Source organism: Mauremys mutica, chromosome 7 (assembly GCF_020497125.1).
Source record: "Mauremys mutica isolate MM-2020 ecotype Southern chromosome 7, ASM2049712v1, whole genome shotgun sequence".
In the NCBI taxonomy this organism is placed as follows: domain Eukaryota; kingdom Metazoa; phylum Chordata; order Testudines; family Geoemydidae; genus Mauremys; species Mauremys mutica.
The window spans coordinates 98,316,365-98,333,448 of record NC_059078.1 but is presented as its reverse complement, the minus strand read 5'-3'; the positions used below and the strand labels follow the sequence as shown (position 1 = coordinate 98,333,448).

At 43.4% G+C, this 17,084-nt stretch overlaps 1 protein-coding gene across 1 annotated transcript; it reads left to right on the top strand.

Annotated features, from left to right (window-relative positions):
- The first annotated feature begins 537 nt into the window (after positions 1-537).
- Positions 538-4,894, top strand: LOC123373666 (cytochrome P450 26A1). Its single transcript, XM_045022705.1, has 7 exons — positions 538-1,060; positions 1,282-1,506; positions 1,750-2,037; positions 2,262-2,411; positions 3,181-3,315; positions 3,644-3,799; positions 4,027-4,894. The coding sequence occupies exons 1-7, from the start codon at positions 872-874 to the stop codon at positions 4,366-4,368; spliced, it is 1,485 nt and encodes a 494-aa protein (XP_044878640.1). The 5' UTR covers positions 538-871; the 3' UTR covers positions 4,369-4,894.
- Positions 4,895-17,084: the final 12,190 nt, after the last annotated feature.

Genomic DNA, 17,084 nt, shown 5'->3' with positions numbered 1-17,084 from the left:
CGGGGAACTCAGCCCTACCCAGGGAGAACCTGGAGGAGATGTTCAAAGCGCTCAGTCCCTGGCCCAGCCCGCCCCGCTAGTGCCGTCCAGGGTCTGTGCCACTTGCTCCCACTATGCTAACGAGCAATAGCACCAACCCGGAACCAGGCGAAGTATGCACCAGCTCGGCTCTTCGCCTGTAGCCTGGGGCTCAGGTCTTTGAAACAAAGGCTGAACTGCAAAGTGCAGTAAGAGAGATTTAAAAAGATCGGTTGTGTGTACGGTCGTTCTCAAATCACGCATAGAGGCAAAATATAAACACGGTACGTGCTTTCCCGTGTAACTGGGCATAAGGACAAAGTGAGCGAGGCATTTCTATAATCTGCGTCAATATATTCTGACTCGGTTTAATGAGGGATAAATAAAGGTAAAAGGGATGCAGCTAATTAGCTGGTCTTTCCTTGATCCCGACGAGCTGAACTAGCAGCTGTTTGCAATTCTGCCCCCATTCAAGCCTTTAATGATTATTCAATGAGCTACAGAGTAGCGCCCTGAAGGAGCTGAGATCTGAGGCCCCCTCTCCCGCGAGCCGCATTGTGCGGGTGAAATTAGCACCTTTTCAAAGTCAGCTCTGTGGCTTGGCTGTAGCTCCTGGAGGAGGGAGACCCGGAGAAGCCACCGCGCAAAACAAACAGTTAAAGATTTCGGGGGGAGGAGCCAGGCCACAATCCGTAATTAAAGATGAACTTTGGGTGAACTAATTTATCTGACCAAGGTGGAGTGGGCAGCAACCTGGGGAAGGGCTATAAAAAGGGGCCCACGGCGGGGCTTAGCCTGTGCGCTGCTGCGCTCTGCGGAGACAGGTAGGGGCTGCAGGCGCTGCTCGCGAGCCATGGGCTTCTCCACCTTGCTGGCCAGCACCCTGTGCACCGTCCTGCTGCCTCTGCTGCTCTTCCTGGCCGCGGTGAAGCTGTGGCATCTGTACTGCGTGAGCGGCCGGGAGCCCGGCTGCAGCCTCCCGCTGCCCCCCGGCACCATGGGGCTCCCCTTCTTCGGGGAGACGCTGCAACTGGTGCTGCAGGTAAGGCCCGCGAGCTCTCCCTGCCCCCGCCCGGCTTCGGGAAGGGGCAGCCCCCCCCCCTCCCCCGATTAGCCAGGGCCGACTCGGGGAGCCGGCTCCTCCTTCTGCGGGATCAGGTTGGGGGCAGCAGCTGTCGCGGCTCCTGGGTGCGCTGAGCTCCAGGTAGCCGGGGCAGGCGGCTGGCCCGGATCCCCGCTGTCACTGCCCTTCTCTCCCTCCAGCGGCGGAAGTTTCTCCAGATGAAGCGTCGGAAATACGGGTTTATCTACAAGACCCACCTCTTCGGGCGCCCCACCGTGCGGGTGATGGGGGCCGAGAACGTGCGGCACATCCTGCTCGGGGAGCATCGCCTGGTGTCGGTGCAGTGGCCGGCGTCCGTGCGCACTATCCTGGGGTCCGGCTGCCTCTCCAACCTGCACGACGGGCAGCACAAGCACCGCAAAAAGGTACGGCGAGGCCCCGCTCCCTTTCCCCCACCTGCCCTGCGGGCTGGGCTGCAGCTCCCGGGTTTGCATCCGGCCGAGGCTGCCGCCTGTGCGCTCTCCAAGCTCCGGGAGCGGCGCCCTCCTTTGTGCGGCTGGGGCGGGGGTGCGCTCCCCTGTCCAGCCGGGCTGAGCTGCGGCTCCGGCGCGCTCTTCCCCTGGGGCGGCGCGGGGGGCTGGGGCCTGAGCCTTCCCCTTGTCCCGCAGGTGATCATGAAGGCTTTCTCCCGGGAGGCCCTGCAGCACTACGTCCCCGGCATCCAGGAGGAGGTGAGCGCCTGCCTGGCGCGCTGGCTGCGCAGCGGCGGCTCCTGCCTCCTGGTTTACCCCGAAGTGAAGCGCCTCATGTTCCGCATCGCCATGAGGATCCTGCTGGGCTTCGAGCCGCGTCACGCGGACCGGGACCGCGAGCAGCAGCTGGTGGAGGCCTTCGAGGAGATGATCCGCAACCTCTTCTCCCTGCCCATCGATGTGCCCTTCAGCGGGCTCTACCGGGTAACGCTCCCTCCTGCGATCGGGGCTAGCTCCGGGGTCGGGGTCCCAGGCACCTCCCGCCCGGGGGCGATGCCGCGCGGGGGTCTGGCACTAGGTGCCCGGCGACGGCAGCTGGGATTGGGGGCAGTGTATGGGAGCGTGCTCCCAGGGGGTTGGCACAGCGTGTGGGGACGGCCTGGCAGCGGGATGACCCGCCGCCCTTTGGCTCCCTTCTCCACCCGCAGGGCCTGCGGGCGCGGAACTTCATCCACGCCAAGATCGAGGAGAACATCCGGGCGAAGATGGCCCGTAAGCAGCCCGCGGGCGGCTGTAAGGACGCGCTGCAGCTGCTGATGGAGCACACGCAGGACAACGGGGAGCCGCTGAATATGCAGGTGAGATGCCCGCGGGCACTGGCGGCCAGGCCACGGGGACCGCTGCGTTGCATTAACCAAGGGCCTGATTTTTGCTTCCTTTAAACTCGGTAGCATCTCTCCTGTACATGTGATGGGAGCAGGATCGGGCCCTAAGTGTATCCTCCCCCCGCAGTGCGGTGTCCGGGAGAAGGAAGATCAGGGTGGCCAGTTCTCCTTTCAGTCGGGAACAGCTTCAGGGCCAGGATTTCTGACTATGGCGACCCATGAGTGGTCTCAACTCTCCCCCCGCTAGAGTTGAGGAAGATGCTCCAGTCCCTCCCGTACCTGTGGCAGCCCGGGTTCTGGAGCTACCGGAGTTCTGCCGCAGCCGCCCCGGATCCTGGCCTCCAAGGGCACATCCTGCTCGCAGAGCGACCGAAACCCCCCTCGGTGCTTTTCCCCTTGTGCTCCGGCTGTTTGAACAGCACAACATGACGTGTGCAAAGCCAGGGCAATCCTTCTGTAAGGCATCGGTTCTCCAAAATCCCTTCCCGGACAAGGAGTCTCTGCTCCTCTTCCCACTCCCACCCGTGTCTTTCTGTGACTTTATATTAAAAACGCAGCCTGTAGATGTGGAGCCTAGGAATATTGCTAATCACTGGTAGCATTTAAATACGGAATTTCCTCTCTGCTTTACTGGCGGTGCAGTTTTAGAAAGGCATTGGCGCAGGGGAGGAGAAGACCATGAGTTTGGTCTCAAGTACCTAAAACGTACACGTGTGTGTAAACATCCTGCTCTTTGTCTCAGGAGCTAAAAGAATCGGCAACAGAACTTCTGTTTGGAGGGCATGAAACCACGGCCAGTGCTGCCACATCTCTAATCACCTTCTTAGGACTTCACCGGGCTGTTCTGCAAAAAGTGAGAAAGGAGCTACAAATGAAGGTGGGTGTCTTCTCTGTGGAAGTTAAAATTTCCTCTGCATTCAGTTTACTGTTTGTTCCTCCTTCCTGAGAATGGAGTGTATTAACTCTAACAGACTAGAGACTAAAGCTCTTAATTAAGCAAAGTTAATGCCCCTTAAGACAACTTAACCAGGAAGAGCTGACTTTTCCATTTGAAAAATGAGATTTGCAACGATTCCCCTTGTGATAACTGGGAGCTTGGTGACTAGTTTGTACCCCATTACTGATGGCAATGCAGTGTCGGCTAACACAAACGGCAGCCTGACTTTTATGTGCATAGTCTTATGTTAACCATGTTCTTTTCCTAGGGTTTATTGTGCAGCATGAACCAAGATGACAAACAACTGGATATAGAAGTCTTGGAACAGCTGAAGTACACAGGCTGTGTCATCAAAGAGACGCTCAGGCTGAGTCCACCGGTTCCTGGAGGATTTAGAGTTGCACTCAAGACTTTTGAGTTAAATGTAAGCTGGGCTACCTGGGCTTTGCTTCTGTTAAATCCCTTCAAAGGCTGTAGTGGCTGCTTTCTCTTCTCTCTCTCCCCCTCCCCCCCCCCCATAGTAATTTTATTTGAAAGTAAGTCAAACTGACAATATGTACAGGGATTTTTATTTCTCTGTAAAATCTTGCCATTCATCTGCCTCTAAGCTGAAGTCTTCACAGTTGAATTTCCTAACTTTTTTTTTAACAGGGTTACCAGATTCCTAAAGGTTGGAATATTATCTACAGTATCTGTGATACACATGATGTTGCAGACTTCTTCACCAACAAGGATGAATTTGACCCTGATCGCTTCATGTCTCCCTCTCCGGAAGATTCCTCCAGGTTCAGTTTCATCCCTTTTGGAGGAGGCTTGAGAAGCTGTGTGGGCAAAGAGTTTGCAAAAATCCTTCTCAAAATATTTACCGTGGAGTTGGCTCGGAATTGTGACTGGCAGCTGTTAAATGGACCTCCTACAATGAAAACTGGCCCCATAGTGTATCCAGTGGACAACCTGCCTACCAAATTCATAGGTTTCAATGGCCAAATCTGAGGTCAAAGGTTATTTCTGGATGAAATTCTATAGCATTTAAAGTACATATAGCTTTTTATAGAAACCTAAATCCAATATTAAATATTTAACTTGTAAATGTATAATAGTTATTTATGTATTTTTAATTTTTTTTAAATCTACTAAATGTCGTAAGTTTGGTTGATGTTGTTCAAGCACTACAATTATGGGTCAGTGTGGTCCATAATTAGATAACTTATTTCTATAGAAACAATATTTCCCTCTTATTTAAGAATCTTGTTGAAAGCTTGTAATTTTAGCATTTTGGAGGAGTTTAAGGACAGTGTATGTATTCAGAGACCCTTAAACTGTTAACAAGCATGAAACCATGGGACTTAACTGCACATCCTGTGACCAAAATACACATGTGGCTTATATTTAAGCCAGGAGAATGTGTTTTCAGATTACTTTTTGATACTAGGTTTTGTGTTCAAAGTTTATGGATTATTATGACTTAAAATAAAGTTTATTTTTGAAGATGCTTTCTCCAAATATCTCTAGCTTTATTTTTATTTTCCCCCTTAACCTCAACAATTGGAGGGATTCTCTTGCATTTTAACCTCCATTTTCCCTGCACTCAACTCTAATGAGAAGACTCCAACTGGACTCAAAACAGTTCACTTGTTAAAGATACTGAGGCTTAACCAAGCCAACTTAATCAATGCAACTAAGACTCTCCTAAACAGGTTGACTAATCCTATAACATCTTCTCAAATTCAAACTCTTAGAGACTTCTATCATCCACTTAGAAAACCCACCCTCTATATAGCTGACTAAAATCCCTCAGGTGTGAGAAAATAATGCAGGCCATTTCCCTACCATGTCCAGTGCATATAACCTATATATCTAAATTTGAAACATGGTAAGTTAAGACCAAATAAACCATGTTGCCTGAACCACAACCATGCTCCGCCTGCTAGAATAAGCTCCTAGGTGTGTAGGCAGAGACCAGACCAAAAGTCCAGAATAAAACCTCTTTAGCTCCTCTTCTCCCATGGTATTCTTAACCCGCACCAACAGCCCCCGCACACTGTCATATATTGTTGTCTATCTGTCTAAATATTTGACTGTTGAAGGTATCTGTTACCAAGGGTTATTGCAAACAAGCTAGCTACCTGGTAGGTGTCTTACCATATATATAGCAATGGTTTAGATTACAACTGTAAATGCTGTAATGAAGTGCTGTTAGAGGAAGGATGGGGTTTGCTGTTAATGATTCTGGGATTTCTTAGAACAAAAAATAAAAAACAAATTCAATTAGCAGTGAATCAGGCCCTATCAAGTGTACTAGTAGAGTGTGGGAACAGGAGAGATAGTGGGCTTGGCATGACTCTCCCTGAACCTTGGCTAACTTAATTTTAAGTTTTAGAACAGAAGCTTCTAACAGGGTTGAAATGTGACCAAAAAAACTTAGTAGGAGAGGCTGGCTGCACAAATATTGGAAAAGGTGAACTGTCACACACTGCTAGCACCATACACATAAAGCAAACTTCATTGGCACTTGAGGTTATATTGAACAATTCTTGGGTGATCCTTTTCTCTTAGTCCTGATCTTGGGGATGATTTCAGGGGATTGTGGAGAAAATTCTAAATCGCCAATGCCTGCAAGTGTTCCACTTATCAAATAATGGCAATTAAAAGTCTTATGAATGTTGCTATTCAGCATAAAAGCTTTTGCCATCTACTAATGCTAAAAATCAAAATATTAATTTCTAGGGCAACATGTTAAGCACAATCAACATCTGTTATAATAAATGGCTTTTTAAATTCTTCCAGCTCACAGATTAAGTGATTTTAGTTCTAGACATATACATTGCCTATATTGTCTCATAAAGCAGAGCCTTGTAATATAAAAATTGCTCTTTGCCCAATTTTAAGATCACTGTTACTATGTGAACTCTCTGGGTCTGATTGCTATTTACACCACTTGACAATTTATACTTACTTTAGGCCCTTTCACACTGCCAGAGTGGTATAAAGTGGCCTTGGTATAAAAGAGAATCAGCCCTTTGATTACAAACACTTTACACATCATCTGCAACCTTATGTAATGCAAAGGCTACTCATATGTTTTTAAATAGAACTATTAGAGTCCTGCTAATCTTTACATTACAATAGTCTGCAAATAGAAAAAGAGATTAGATGATAAATATTTTGGAAATTAGGTCTTTTTAAAAAACAGACTGTCATATTATTCTTACATGGGGTTTAAGCAATAACTGCACTTGCTACCAATATCTTAAACAAAGTGTCAGCCATACAGAGTGCTCTAATATATAACAATTTCAATATATCCTGTTTTAAATCTAAGATTGCACTTGCACCATAGTAAAAAAAATTTCTCTCTCATTGTTGGCCAGGTTTGAGCCATACTGCAGCAATTTGTGTTTGGAGATAAAATGACATAGCTGTCTTACTACATCAGGATCTGTCTAGATAATTTGGGGCAGATTCTCAGCTGAGGTAAATTGTGACAATATAAACTAGCTGAAGGTCTACCTGAAACAATTTTAGCATTGTAACTAAACAGTAGGGCTGAAGGGTAATTTTTCAAAAAAAAAAAAAAAGCCTAAATCCCATTTTCAAAACCATAAGATACTTCTGAAATTTTTATCCAAAATTTTCTAAAGTGTTGGTGCTTCTGAATGCCTAATTCATTAAAGGGACCTGATTCAGAGAGCAGGTGCTCAGCCCTTTATAAAAATTAGACCCTTTTAAAGAGTCTCAAGTTAGGCACCTACATTTACTAGTCATTTTTGAACATTTTGCACTGTGTACACCTTTTAAAAATGCAGATGATCAAACACATGCTGCACTCTGATCTTTCAATGGAAGGCTGTGCTTTTATTTGTTGCACCATGCTGTTTTTCTAGATGTAACATGGACTACCAGAAACACCTGTCTTTAACCTATTTAAAGTAAAACTTACTCAGTTTTGCAGCATGTCAAATGTGTCATATTTTTGAAATTTGCTGTTATGTTATATGAAGGTTAATTCCTGATTAAATATGACATTAAGGAACATATTGAACTGATTTCTGATTGAAATGCAGAAACCTTTTTAACTTAAGGTCATAGATGGGTAATTAGCGAGACAAGGTGGGTGAGGTAATATCAACAGAAATTGGTTCACTACAAGATGATTATTACCTCATCCAGCTTGTCTCTCCAGTATCGCAGGACCAACACAGCTACAACACCACTGCTTATATAGATGGATAATGCTGAATTTAAAAGTAATGACTCTACGAATAAACAACAACTGCACAAACCTAATGTAATGAATTCTGAAAACTGAATTGGAAAAATAGGGTTATTGTTTGATTGATTGAAAGAACATTTCAGCCTATTGATTGCCATTTGTCTTCATGAAATTATACAAGGGTCAGAATATTTTTATCAGCTGAACAGTAGAAAGAAATTTTACTTTCTAATTTGTTTTAAAAAAATACAAAAAAACTGAACAGCCCAGAACACTTAAAACCTTTTACATTCAACATCCTGTACTTTGTTTAGACTTTTTCTAGGAATTTCTTTCTACCCTTTGAGAGATCACATTTTGATAGAAGGTTGTTCTGCTTTGCATGTTAGTTTCTATCTGCAGCACTTTTTTATATTACTCCCTTTGATGACTTGGAGTGTTTTTTGAGAAGTACTGAAAAAATACATAGCAATTTAGAGAAAAAAAATTTACTCAAGTACCTAAGTCACTTGTGAAAATGGGATTTTTGTACTTTTGAAAATTTTACTTATTGGCACCATTCATCAGGAGGGACACCATTTGAGGATTCTATCACAGTGGATTTAGGTCAACATTTGTAAACCTGAATGCCTAAATTAGCCCCCTAAATCTGTATTTCAGCTTCTAAATAACACCAGATTTTCAAAAGTGCTGAGACTTTGCAGTTACTATTGATTTCAATGGGAACCACAGTGCTCAATACCTCCGTAAAATCAGGCCACTTTTACTTCCTAAATATGGCTTTAGGAGCCTAACTGCAGACAACCAGATTTGAAAATGTTTGCCTTAATACACACCTGATATTAATTAGCATTGTCAGATGAGGCTAATATGGTGTTATGTTTAGCTTGTGTGCAGCCCCTAAATGCAAGTTAGGGAAAAAGTTTGAAAGCACAAAAAAGAATGAAGTGTCAAAGAGGTTCAAACTCAACTTTAATCCATGCATATTCTGGCAATGTTTCAGCTATGAAAATATGATCACAAATATTGGTTTGGGTGTATTGTGGTGTGCACTGTTTAAAAGATAGTGTTCCACCCTAGAAGTGGTTACAGTTATTCCTGGCTGCAAAACACTTTAGGATAAAAGGCTCTGTGTTAATGTAAAGGACTCTCCTTCCATCCCTCCCATGTAATAAAGAGGGGGTGGGTAGCTTTGGATAGCATTTGTTAGTATAAAGAGTTTTGTTTGCCAGGTGGTCTCTATTGTAAATTCTCTATGTCAAGCTATACATCCAGAATGCACTGCAAAACATATACAGATTAGTGGCAAAGATTCTTAAAGTTTATTAGTTGCAACCATTAGAGTGATAGATTAGGAGTAAGGGAACATAACTGGCAGCAAGTTTACAGAAGGTTCATTACTATGCTGGCTTGCCTAGCTTGTTTAATAATGTCATATGAAAAATGTTATATGAGAAGTTTGATGAATAATGCAGCCTTCATTAAGTTATGTAAATGAATGTGACTTCGTGGGTGGGTTAAAGATAAAATATTTCACAAATCTGTCTCCAACCAAAGAATAAGAGCAGCACAGACAGATTTTAATGAGTTTCAGATTAAAATATTTAAAAGCTGGCAGACGCTTTTGTAGGATGACACCGTACTAGAGAGACCCCAAAGGGAAAATGGGACACAGTGCAGGGCTGGCCTGAGGCCTCCTCCCCACGCAGGGGACAGGCATGGCTTGTGAAAGCAGCGTTGCACATACTAGATAGGGTGACCATATTCCCCAAAGGCTGGAGCTGGCATTGCTGTTCGCCCACGTCCTGCTTGCCTCCCACTGGAGCCCAGCCTCCCCCACTGCACAGGGCTGGCAGCGCTGCTCCCCCCACATGTTCCTCCACATTCCACTTTTTCACTAAAGTGGGCATTTGTCCCGTTTGCTCTTGCCAACTGATCAAGGGGGCAAATACCCACTTTTGCCAAAAAAGTCGGGACGGCTGGAACAAGGCTTAAAAAAGGGAGTGTCCTGGCCAAAATGGGCTGTGTGGTCACCCTACACAGTACAGTAGAACCTCAACGTTATGAACACCAGAGTTACAAACCGACCGGTCAACCACACACCTCATTTGGAACTGGAAGTACAGAATCAGGCAGAAGCAGAGACAAAAATAAAACAAAACTCCACAATCAAATCCAGTACTGTGTTAAACGTAAACTACTTAAAAAAAAGGGGGGGAGGTGTTGGGAAGTTTAAAAAAAATATTTGTCAGACTAAGGAAACTGTTTATGTGCTTCAGAGTAGCAGCCGTGTTAGTCTGTATCTGCAAAAAGAACAGGAGTACTTGTGGCACCTTAAAGACTAACAAAATTTGTTAGTCTTTAAGGTGCCACAAGTACTCCTGTACTTTTTGTTTCTGTGCTTGTTTCATTTAAATTAAGATGGTTAAAATCAGCATTTTTCTTCTGCATAGTGAAGTTTCAAAACTGTATGAAGTCAATGTTCAGTTCTAAACATTTGAAAGAACAACCATAATGTTTTGTTCAGTTACAAATATTTAAGTTTTATGAAAAACCTACAGTTTTAATGGAATTTTACAACTGCCCTTTTAGCTGTAGTATGAGCAGCTAATATATTAAGTATATTCAGCTAATAAGGGGTATTGTGAGCTCCTTTTATTAGTATCCACACTATTGATCTGCTTGTGTCTTTTTGTGCAATTTTAGTACCTTAAACCAATGTGTGGAGTTTGTGAAGTCTGCAATACTGACAAGTTAGGCTGATCATTTTAGCAAGGGTGACTTGTCCTATATTCATACTTGTTTGCAAACTCATTGCAGTCGTTAATACCTTATAGGCCCTAGGGATTATCTGATTTTATTTAGTTATGTTAATTTATAACCAATTTAAAAACGAAAGTGTCTCTCTTGTGCTCTAACCACCTCTGATGCACTTAAAATTACAAGGACATAAAAGATAACACCAGCAGCTTCCTCTTGCCCCAGCATTTGAAAACAACTAACCAAAGCTGAAATCAAGTCTAGACAATGTGCTATCCCATCTTACCCGCAAATACTGTCCCTTATTGTACTCCTCCCACCACAGACTCTTGCTAAAGAGGTGGGCTTTACAGCATCCCCTGAGGGTCAAATATTTTGGAGCTTATTTTGGATCAAAGCGGGAATAAAATTCCAAAACTGAGGGTCCCTCGAGAGAGAACAACAAAGCCACCTAAAGGGAGCCCCCTTTGCACCCATTAGGGTAGCAGGCAAGTCAACAATGTCAAGATCAATGGAAGCTGATGGATAACAAGATCAGTATCGATTCCTGAGCCCAGATCCTAAACTATGGTCTAGGAAAGCTTCATGCTCTTTAGAATGGGGAAGGATGTGTATATGTGCAAAGACAGTTTTAACACACCTTTGTGCTCTCTGATTCTGAAGCTTGCTCTGGCCTGATTTAAAGCAGTCTGCACAGAGAATCACAATCAGCAGAATTTTTGTTAGTACGAAGCTATTTCTTCTACACAGCAAAGAGGGTTATAGTCTATTTTGATGTGTTTTAATAGATACGTATCTCAGAAGTACACTGTATTTCTTATTATCCATAAATTATCAGCAGACAAAAATCCTTTTGCGGACTTGTGGTTTCATTGGTTTTAAAACATTTCCCACATTTACTTGGTTTCCTGACCCAGTTGGGTGACAGAAAGCGGAAGGATAAGGTATGTTTTTCATAACAATGTTTGTATTTATACAGCGCACACTGTGGCTTAACAACTGGACTGCATTCTATCGGAAAGAATGGAGGTGGTTTAATGCATTACAGGCTAGATTCTACAATGGGCTGGAGATATTAATGCAAGTTTTTCTCTCTTATGTAAAAATAATGTGTCCATGATTTTATAAGGGGCATAGCAAGCAGGGCCCACCCTCCACATAATAATGGGCATACATACCTGATCTGGCAATAGCCACTTTGTAGCCTACTTGCTCCCTTCTGTGGATTATTCCTACTTCTCATAAGAATAGATTTCAAGGAGTTGGGAGGAAAGTGAGGAGAAGCATGTATGTGCTTAGAGATGATTCCAGCTAGAATTCAGATGTTTTAGTCCTGTATGTTACCCCAGGTCCCAGGCATTTGCCAGAATTGGCCATATAATGTATAGATTGTAGTTCTCTCACTACACAATGTCATCAGATTAAATATACATTATTGATAATAATGATGCTGCTTCTAGCACAGTAGACAAGATAGTCCATGCTTTATAAATCTAGTAGGTAAAGGAAAAAGTTCATTAGTCTATCACCAAATAGTTTAAATTAATAGCATCTCATGACCTTTTTGCTCATTGTGTGAAATTAAATGGATCAGATTTGTGATATTTTTATGGGAACCTTTACTGTGGTTGGAGCTGGGATGGTATTGGTCATTCAAATTAACTTATTAGACACCTATTTCTGAAAAGATTTCAAACTTCAGCCATGTAGAAATACAGGGAAATGTATTTTTTACAGCATGAAACTACAATCTCCTAAAAAAATTACATTCTATGGTCATGTTTTATTTTGTTGTCCTATTGATTTGCTTAGTGTTGTATATGTTTCTTTTTTTTTTGTAGCAGTGGCTGGCATGTGCTTATTATCAATACATTTAGAGGGAGAAAGAAAAAAGCAGAGCATGCAGATGGGGAGACATGAAAATCCTTGCAATGTAAGATGCAGATTATGAGGTACCATCAATTTATTTTGGTGATCCCTAGGCCATTGCTCTTTTCACCTTTTATTAACTTGCTAAGAGATTAGTCCTTGCCAATGAAAAAGGAAAGACCAATGCACAACATGCTTCCCCAGGAATGAGGTCACAAAGAGGCAACATGTCCTGAGTACAACCCCAAAAAAGAAATAGAACTCAGAAGGCAGTTACACTAGGTTGCCATTACACTTAACTAGCGCTACTGTGATTTACTGTATCAGCTCTACTGCTGACACCTTTATGTCCCTCCCTCCTATCCCAGCAGGCCACAGAGACACAGTTCATGATAGATGCTGGTGAACTTTTCCTCTGATCACCTTCTGAAGAACTTTCCCATAATCTATTGTTTTCCATCACAGTGGAAAACAAAACAAGTTTTTTCTTTACTTTCAGTTACCAGCTATTTTGCCCTAACTTTAAAGCAATGTACTAAATTTATTACATCAGTGTGAAAGAAGTTTTAAACTCTTGTCTCTTTATCCCACTCCCTGAACTTAACATGGTCCAGAGTAAATCAACGTAATTGCTGTTAGTCTTACATTGTTGCAGGAATGTTTTATATTCCATGTTGTCAGTTACTTAGAACAGTTAATTGAAATTGCAAAGATAAAAAGAGTAAAGCTACAGTTAAGATGTTATAAAAACCTAACATTAACATAAGCCTTAAAAAGGATGAAATACCTAAAAGAAAAAAAAATACAGCTCTGTAAGCAAGCGGAGTATTTCCTCTTATTGACAATATGCAAATAAATGACCCTATTCTTGATTGAGGGGAGCAGGTATTAAAGAGCTGACATGGTGTTCCCACCAGTACCTCCAAAATACCCAGCTGATCCCTGAAAAATACAGGGTTTGGTACCAAAATAATAACTGCCATGGATTCCACCTGTTTTTCTCTCATCAGCATTCAGCACCATTACCATAGCATGAAGGGAAAAAGAAAGTCATCAAAACATTAGGAGAAAACATAATAAAGAGAGTGTACTTGGAAGGGAAAAAAAAGGATCTCTCTCTCTCTCAAAGTTGCTTCCTCTTAGCTTACCCTGCATCAATTAATTGCTATGCTGCTGCAGTCTGTGGATGGGATCAGCAGTGATAAACATACAAACAACCATGTCTGGCAAACAGATACATCAGCTTGCACATGGTGGTGAATTAGCTAGCAGCCAGTTTGGGGAGGGGTTGCATAAAGATGGGTGATCACCCACTATGAAGAAATAAATGTGCTCTTCACTGCTGCTCTGGCCGGCTTCTTCCTTTGAGCTGCAAGATAGATTAGAGGAAATGTACACTCTGTAAAGTTTTCCAAATTTATCTTGATAAAAAGTGAGACACGGAAACCTGGCTGGCCTTTAGCAGGAGTATATACTCCTGGTATATGCAGGGTAATGGACAATTTTCGCCATGACTGACTTCTCAGTTTATTGTGCCTTGAATGACATTGGTAATATTTTTACTACTAGAATATTTACCTCTTATATGGGTTCCACTTTGTGCCATCATTCTCTGAGTAGGTTTATTTTGAATGGGCAGTCGTGACAGTGGGGACCTGTGGTAAGGCCCAAGAAGGCAAGCTCTGGTTGAGAAGAATTGGGACAGGACATAGCAGTGATGCTCCTAACAGCAAAGCAAGAGTGTGAGTACCAATCTCAGGGCAGACTGTTAAAATCCATGGCACAACCCAAACTGGCTGTGTATTTTAAACTTAGATTTCGCCAACTATCTGCACCAAGTGCAAACTCCTCTGGCACATTAACAGCTTTAACACAGAGCCTCAGACGGTCGCCTTGGGTACTCTGGTTGGTCTTGCCACCCAGGTGAGCATATCTCTGTGATAGATGGCCCCTTACACCAAGAATCACAGCAATATTCAGGTTACTTCTAATCCCACTTACCCCAGGTCAATTGTGCTTTAGGCTCACATCAAAGACAATGCCTGTAGCCAATCCTATAGTAAAGTGTATGAAGATTTATTGAATAGGAAAATGAAATTGGAGAATTATTTACAAGGTTAATGCAAGCAAACATATGCACAAGAATGATTTATGGTCTTAGGTTTCAAAAGGTAATATAGGCTTCTATAATCAGCAGCTCTAGTTGTCCTTTAGGGCTAACAGGCTAAGCAGCTGGGGATCTCTTGCTTATGCCTAGAAATACCTTTCCCCCCCCCCCCAGAATCCAAGGAGCATGGAGACCCAAAGTTCCTTTGGTTTGGGGTTTTTAACCCCCTCCTGCCATGTGCTCCGAGCTGCATACTCTGCTGATGGGAGAAGTCTACTTGCATGATTCATCTTCATGAGGAGGAGAGCAGAACAATAAGGCTCTCAGTGTAATCCTTTTGTTGACTGTTTCTCAAGCCAAGTATAAGGAGTTTTCAGCTGTAAGATCTAACCATAGCCTGTCTGGTAGGGATGGGTCTCCTTTTTTGGGATGAGTAACAATTTCCATAGAAGAGCAGCCCTTCTCACAAATTAACATCCTTCGCCTACATTCATCCATACAGCCACAGAGGCTCACAATACAACTGTTCAAATATTACAGTACAATAAGAAACAGAGATTTTGCAAATAATATTAATGCATGCAGCAATTTACAACCATTCATCAGAGTTTAAACACTTTCTTATCATTCTAATACCTATTTTATCAATATTAAACCCCAGGTGAGCCAGACACATTCCAGCTGCGTGTCTGTTAGCATCCAGCTGGGACACAGGGACCTTGGTATGAGTGGTTGAGTAGAATTGGGCAAGACATACCTTTATATCCATTGTTCCACAAAATCAGGGAGGCCCGCAGCAGTGGGCTTCACTGGGTACAAAGAACAGCACTAGTCATCCCGGCCTGTCACTAAGTGTCACAGCCTCACTACTGCAGTTCTTTTTGAAAACAAAATCTACTTTCCAATACCCATTCCCTGCATTTAAGAGTATTTCCTTGGCAGTATCCTCTATTAGATTTAACACTAATAAGGCGAGCTTGGCTGAGAAGGCAGGTGTGCACTTCCTGAAGGTTTCTTATCCTTACTTCCTGCCACCATGAAAGCAGTAGCTGGCTGCTAGGCAGGGCTGGCTCCAGGGTTTTTGCCACCCCAAGCAGCAAAAAAAAAAAAAAAAAAAAAAAAAAAGCTGCAATTGCGATCAGCTCTACCGCCGCCGTTTCAGTCTTTGGCAACAATTTGGCAGCTGGTCCTTCCCTCCGACAGGGAGTGAGGGACCCGCTGCTGAATTGATGCCGAAGAGCCGGACGTGCTGCTCCTCTCTGTTGGCCACCCCAAGCACCTGCTTGCTGGGCTGATGCCTGGAGCCGGCCCTGCTGGTAAGGTCAGTTACAGTGGGCTAGATTCACTGGTGCATTCTGGCTGCTTTGGTGAAACAGCGTGGCTTAGGTCGCAGCAGCACGAATCAGTGAGAGCACACCAGTAAATATAACCCCGCAGGCTTTAGCTATGTAAACCATCATACCTGGGAAAGATGAAAGGCCAGAATCTGCTCTTGCTTCAGTGGTGCAAATCCAGAGTAGCTGACTTTTTGGAGGGGCTCTGAATGTATATCCCTGTAACTGAGAGCGATTTGGCTCACACTGCAGTCTCTTCATACAATTCAGAAATCTTAACTCAGGCGCTCATCTTGCAAACCCGTCTGCTCCTGCTTAGCTTCATACACATGGATAGTCCCACCCTGGGGCCCTGCTCTTAAAGGTATTTAGGGTTAGGATCCTAACTGCCAATGATTTCAGTGGAAGTTAGGAGTTTAAATACCTTTCAGGGTCTGGGACTCAGTGTTTAGCTGCAGTTGGGGGTTCATTTGGGGGTAACCTACACATCGTTTTAGCAGATGAAAAATATTTACATAACACATGGTACACAAGTGGCCAAAACATAAGAATGCTATCGAGAGCCTGACTTATAATTCTGGAACCCAGAGAAATAAGGCCTCTTTTTGCCTAATTCTAGGAACAGATCTGAAAATTCTGATCATAGTAAGCTAGTTGTTTAGTAGGAATGTTTACTGACACTATGTAAATGTACATGCTGATAGATAAATGCTCTTAGGACTGCATTACTTACATTGGACAAGTAGATGCTGTTCCACTCTGGAATCTTACCATGGTAACACATTCAGAATAATATACCGTATTGGCCATCTAAGCTCACAGTTGACCAGTAGAGAGAGCAAAATATGAGAGTGAAATTTTTATTAAGGAGTAAAGGCCCCCACTTTGGTTATAACAAAATGTTGATTCTTTTATATAGTTAAAGAAAAGCATTTTGTCCAGCCATTTCATGAATGCCATCTTGATAAAGTGCACTAGGGTTAAGGAAGAGGTTCTGGCCTCTTGAGCTAGAAACATCCTGCCCCTGCAACCAACGCAGCTGGAAAAAGGGCTCAGGCCACCGGGCAGACAGTTGCAGCTGCTTTCCTCCATTCTCAGTTTGTCTGAGTTGAGGAGAAACAGCTGTGCTCTTGAACCAGTAAGTGGGAACAGGTGACGCTCAGTCCTGTAACCAGGGGATCTAACAGGTGGGGTTTTTGTCTGAGTCTGTTGTGTACTTGTTGGTCATTCAGGAAGAAGCATGGTTCAGTGACTTGGGTCACTAATTCTTTTTTTGAGTGGCTAAAGACTCAATGCAAATCCTGGGGAAATATTTTTTTCCAAAGGAAAACTGGTTGAGAGCTGCTTCTATGCTGTCAAATGCTGGGGCCTTTAGCAGATGTGCTAGTAGTCAGTAGCCATACACAGTGAGTGCACTTACTTGATT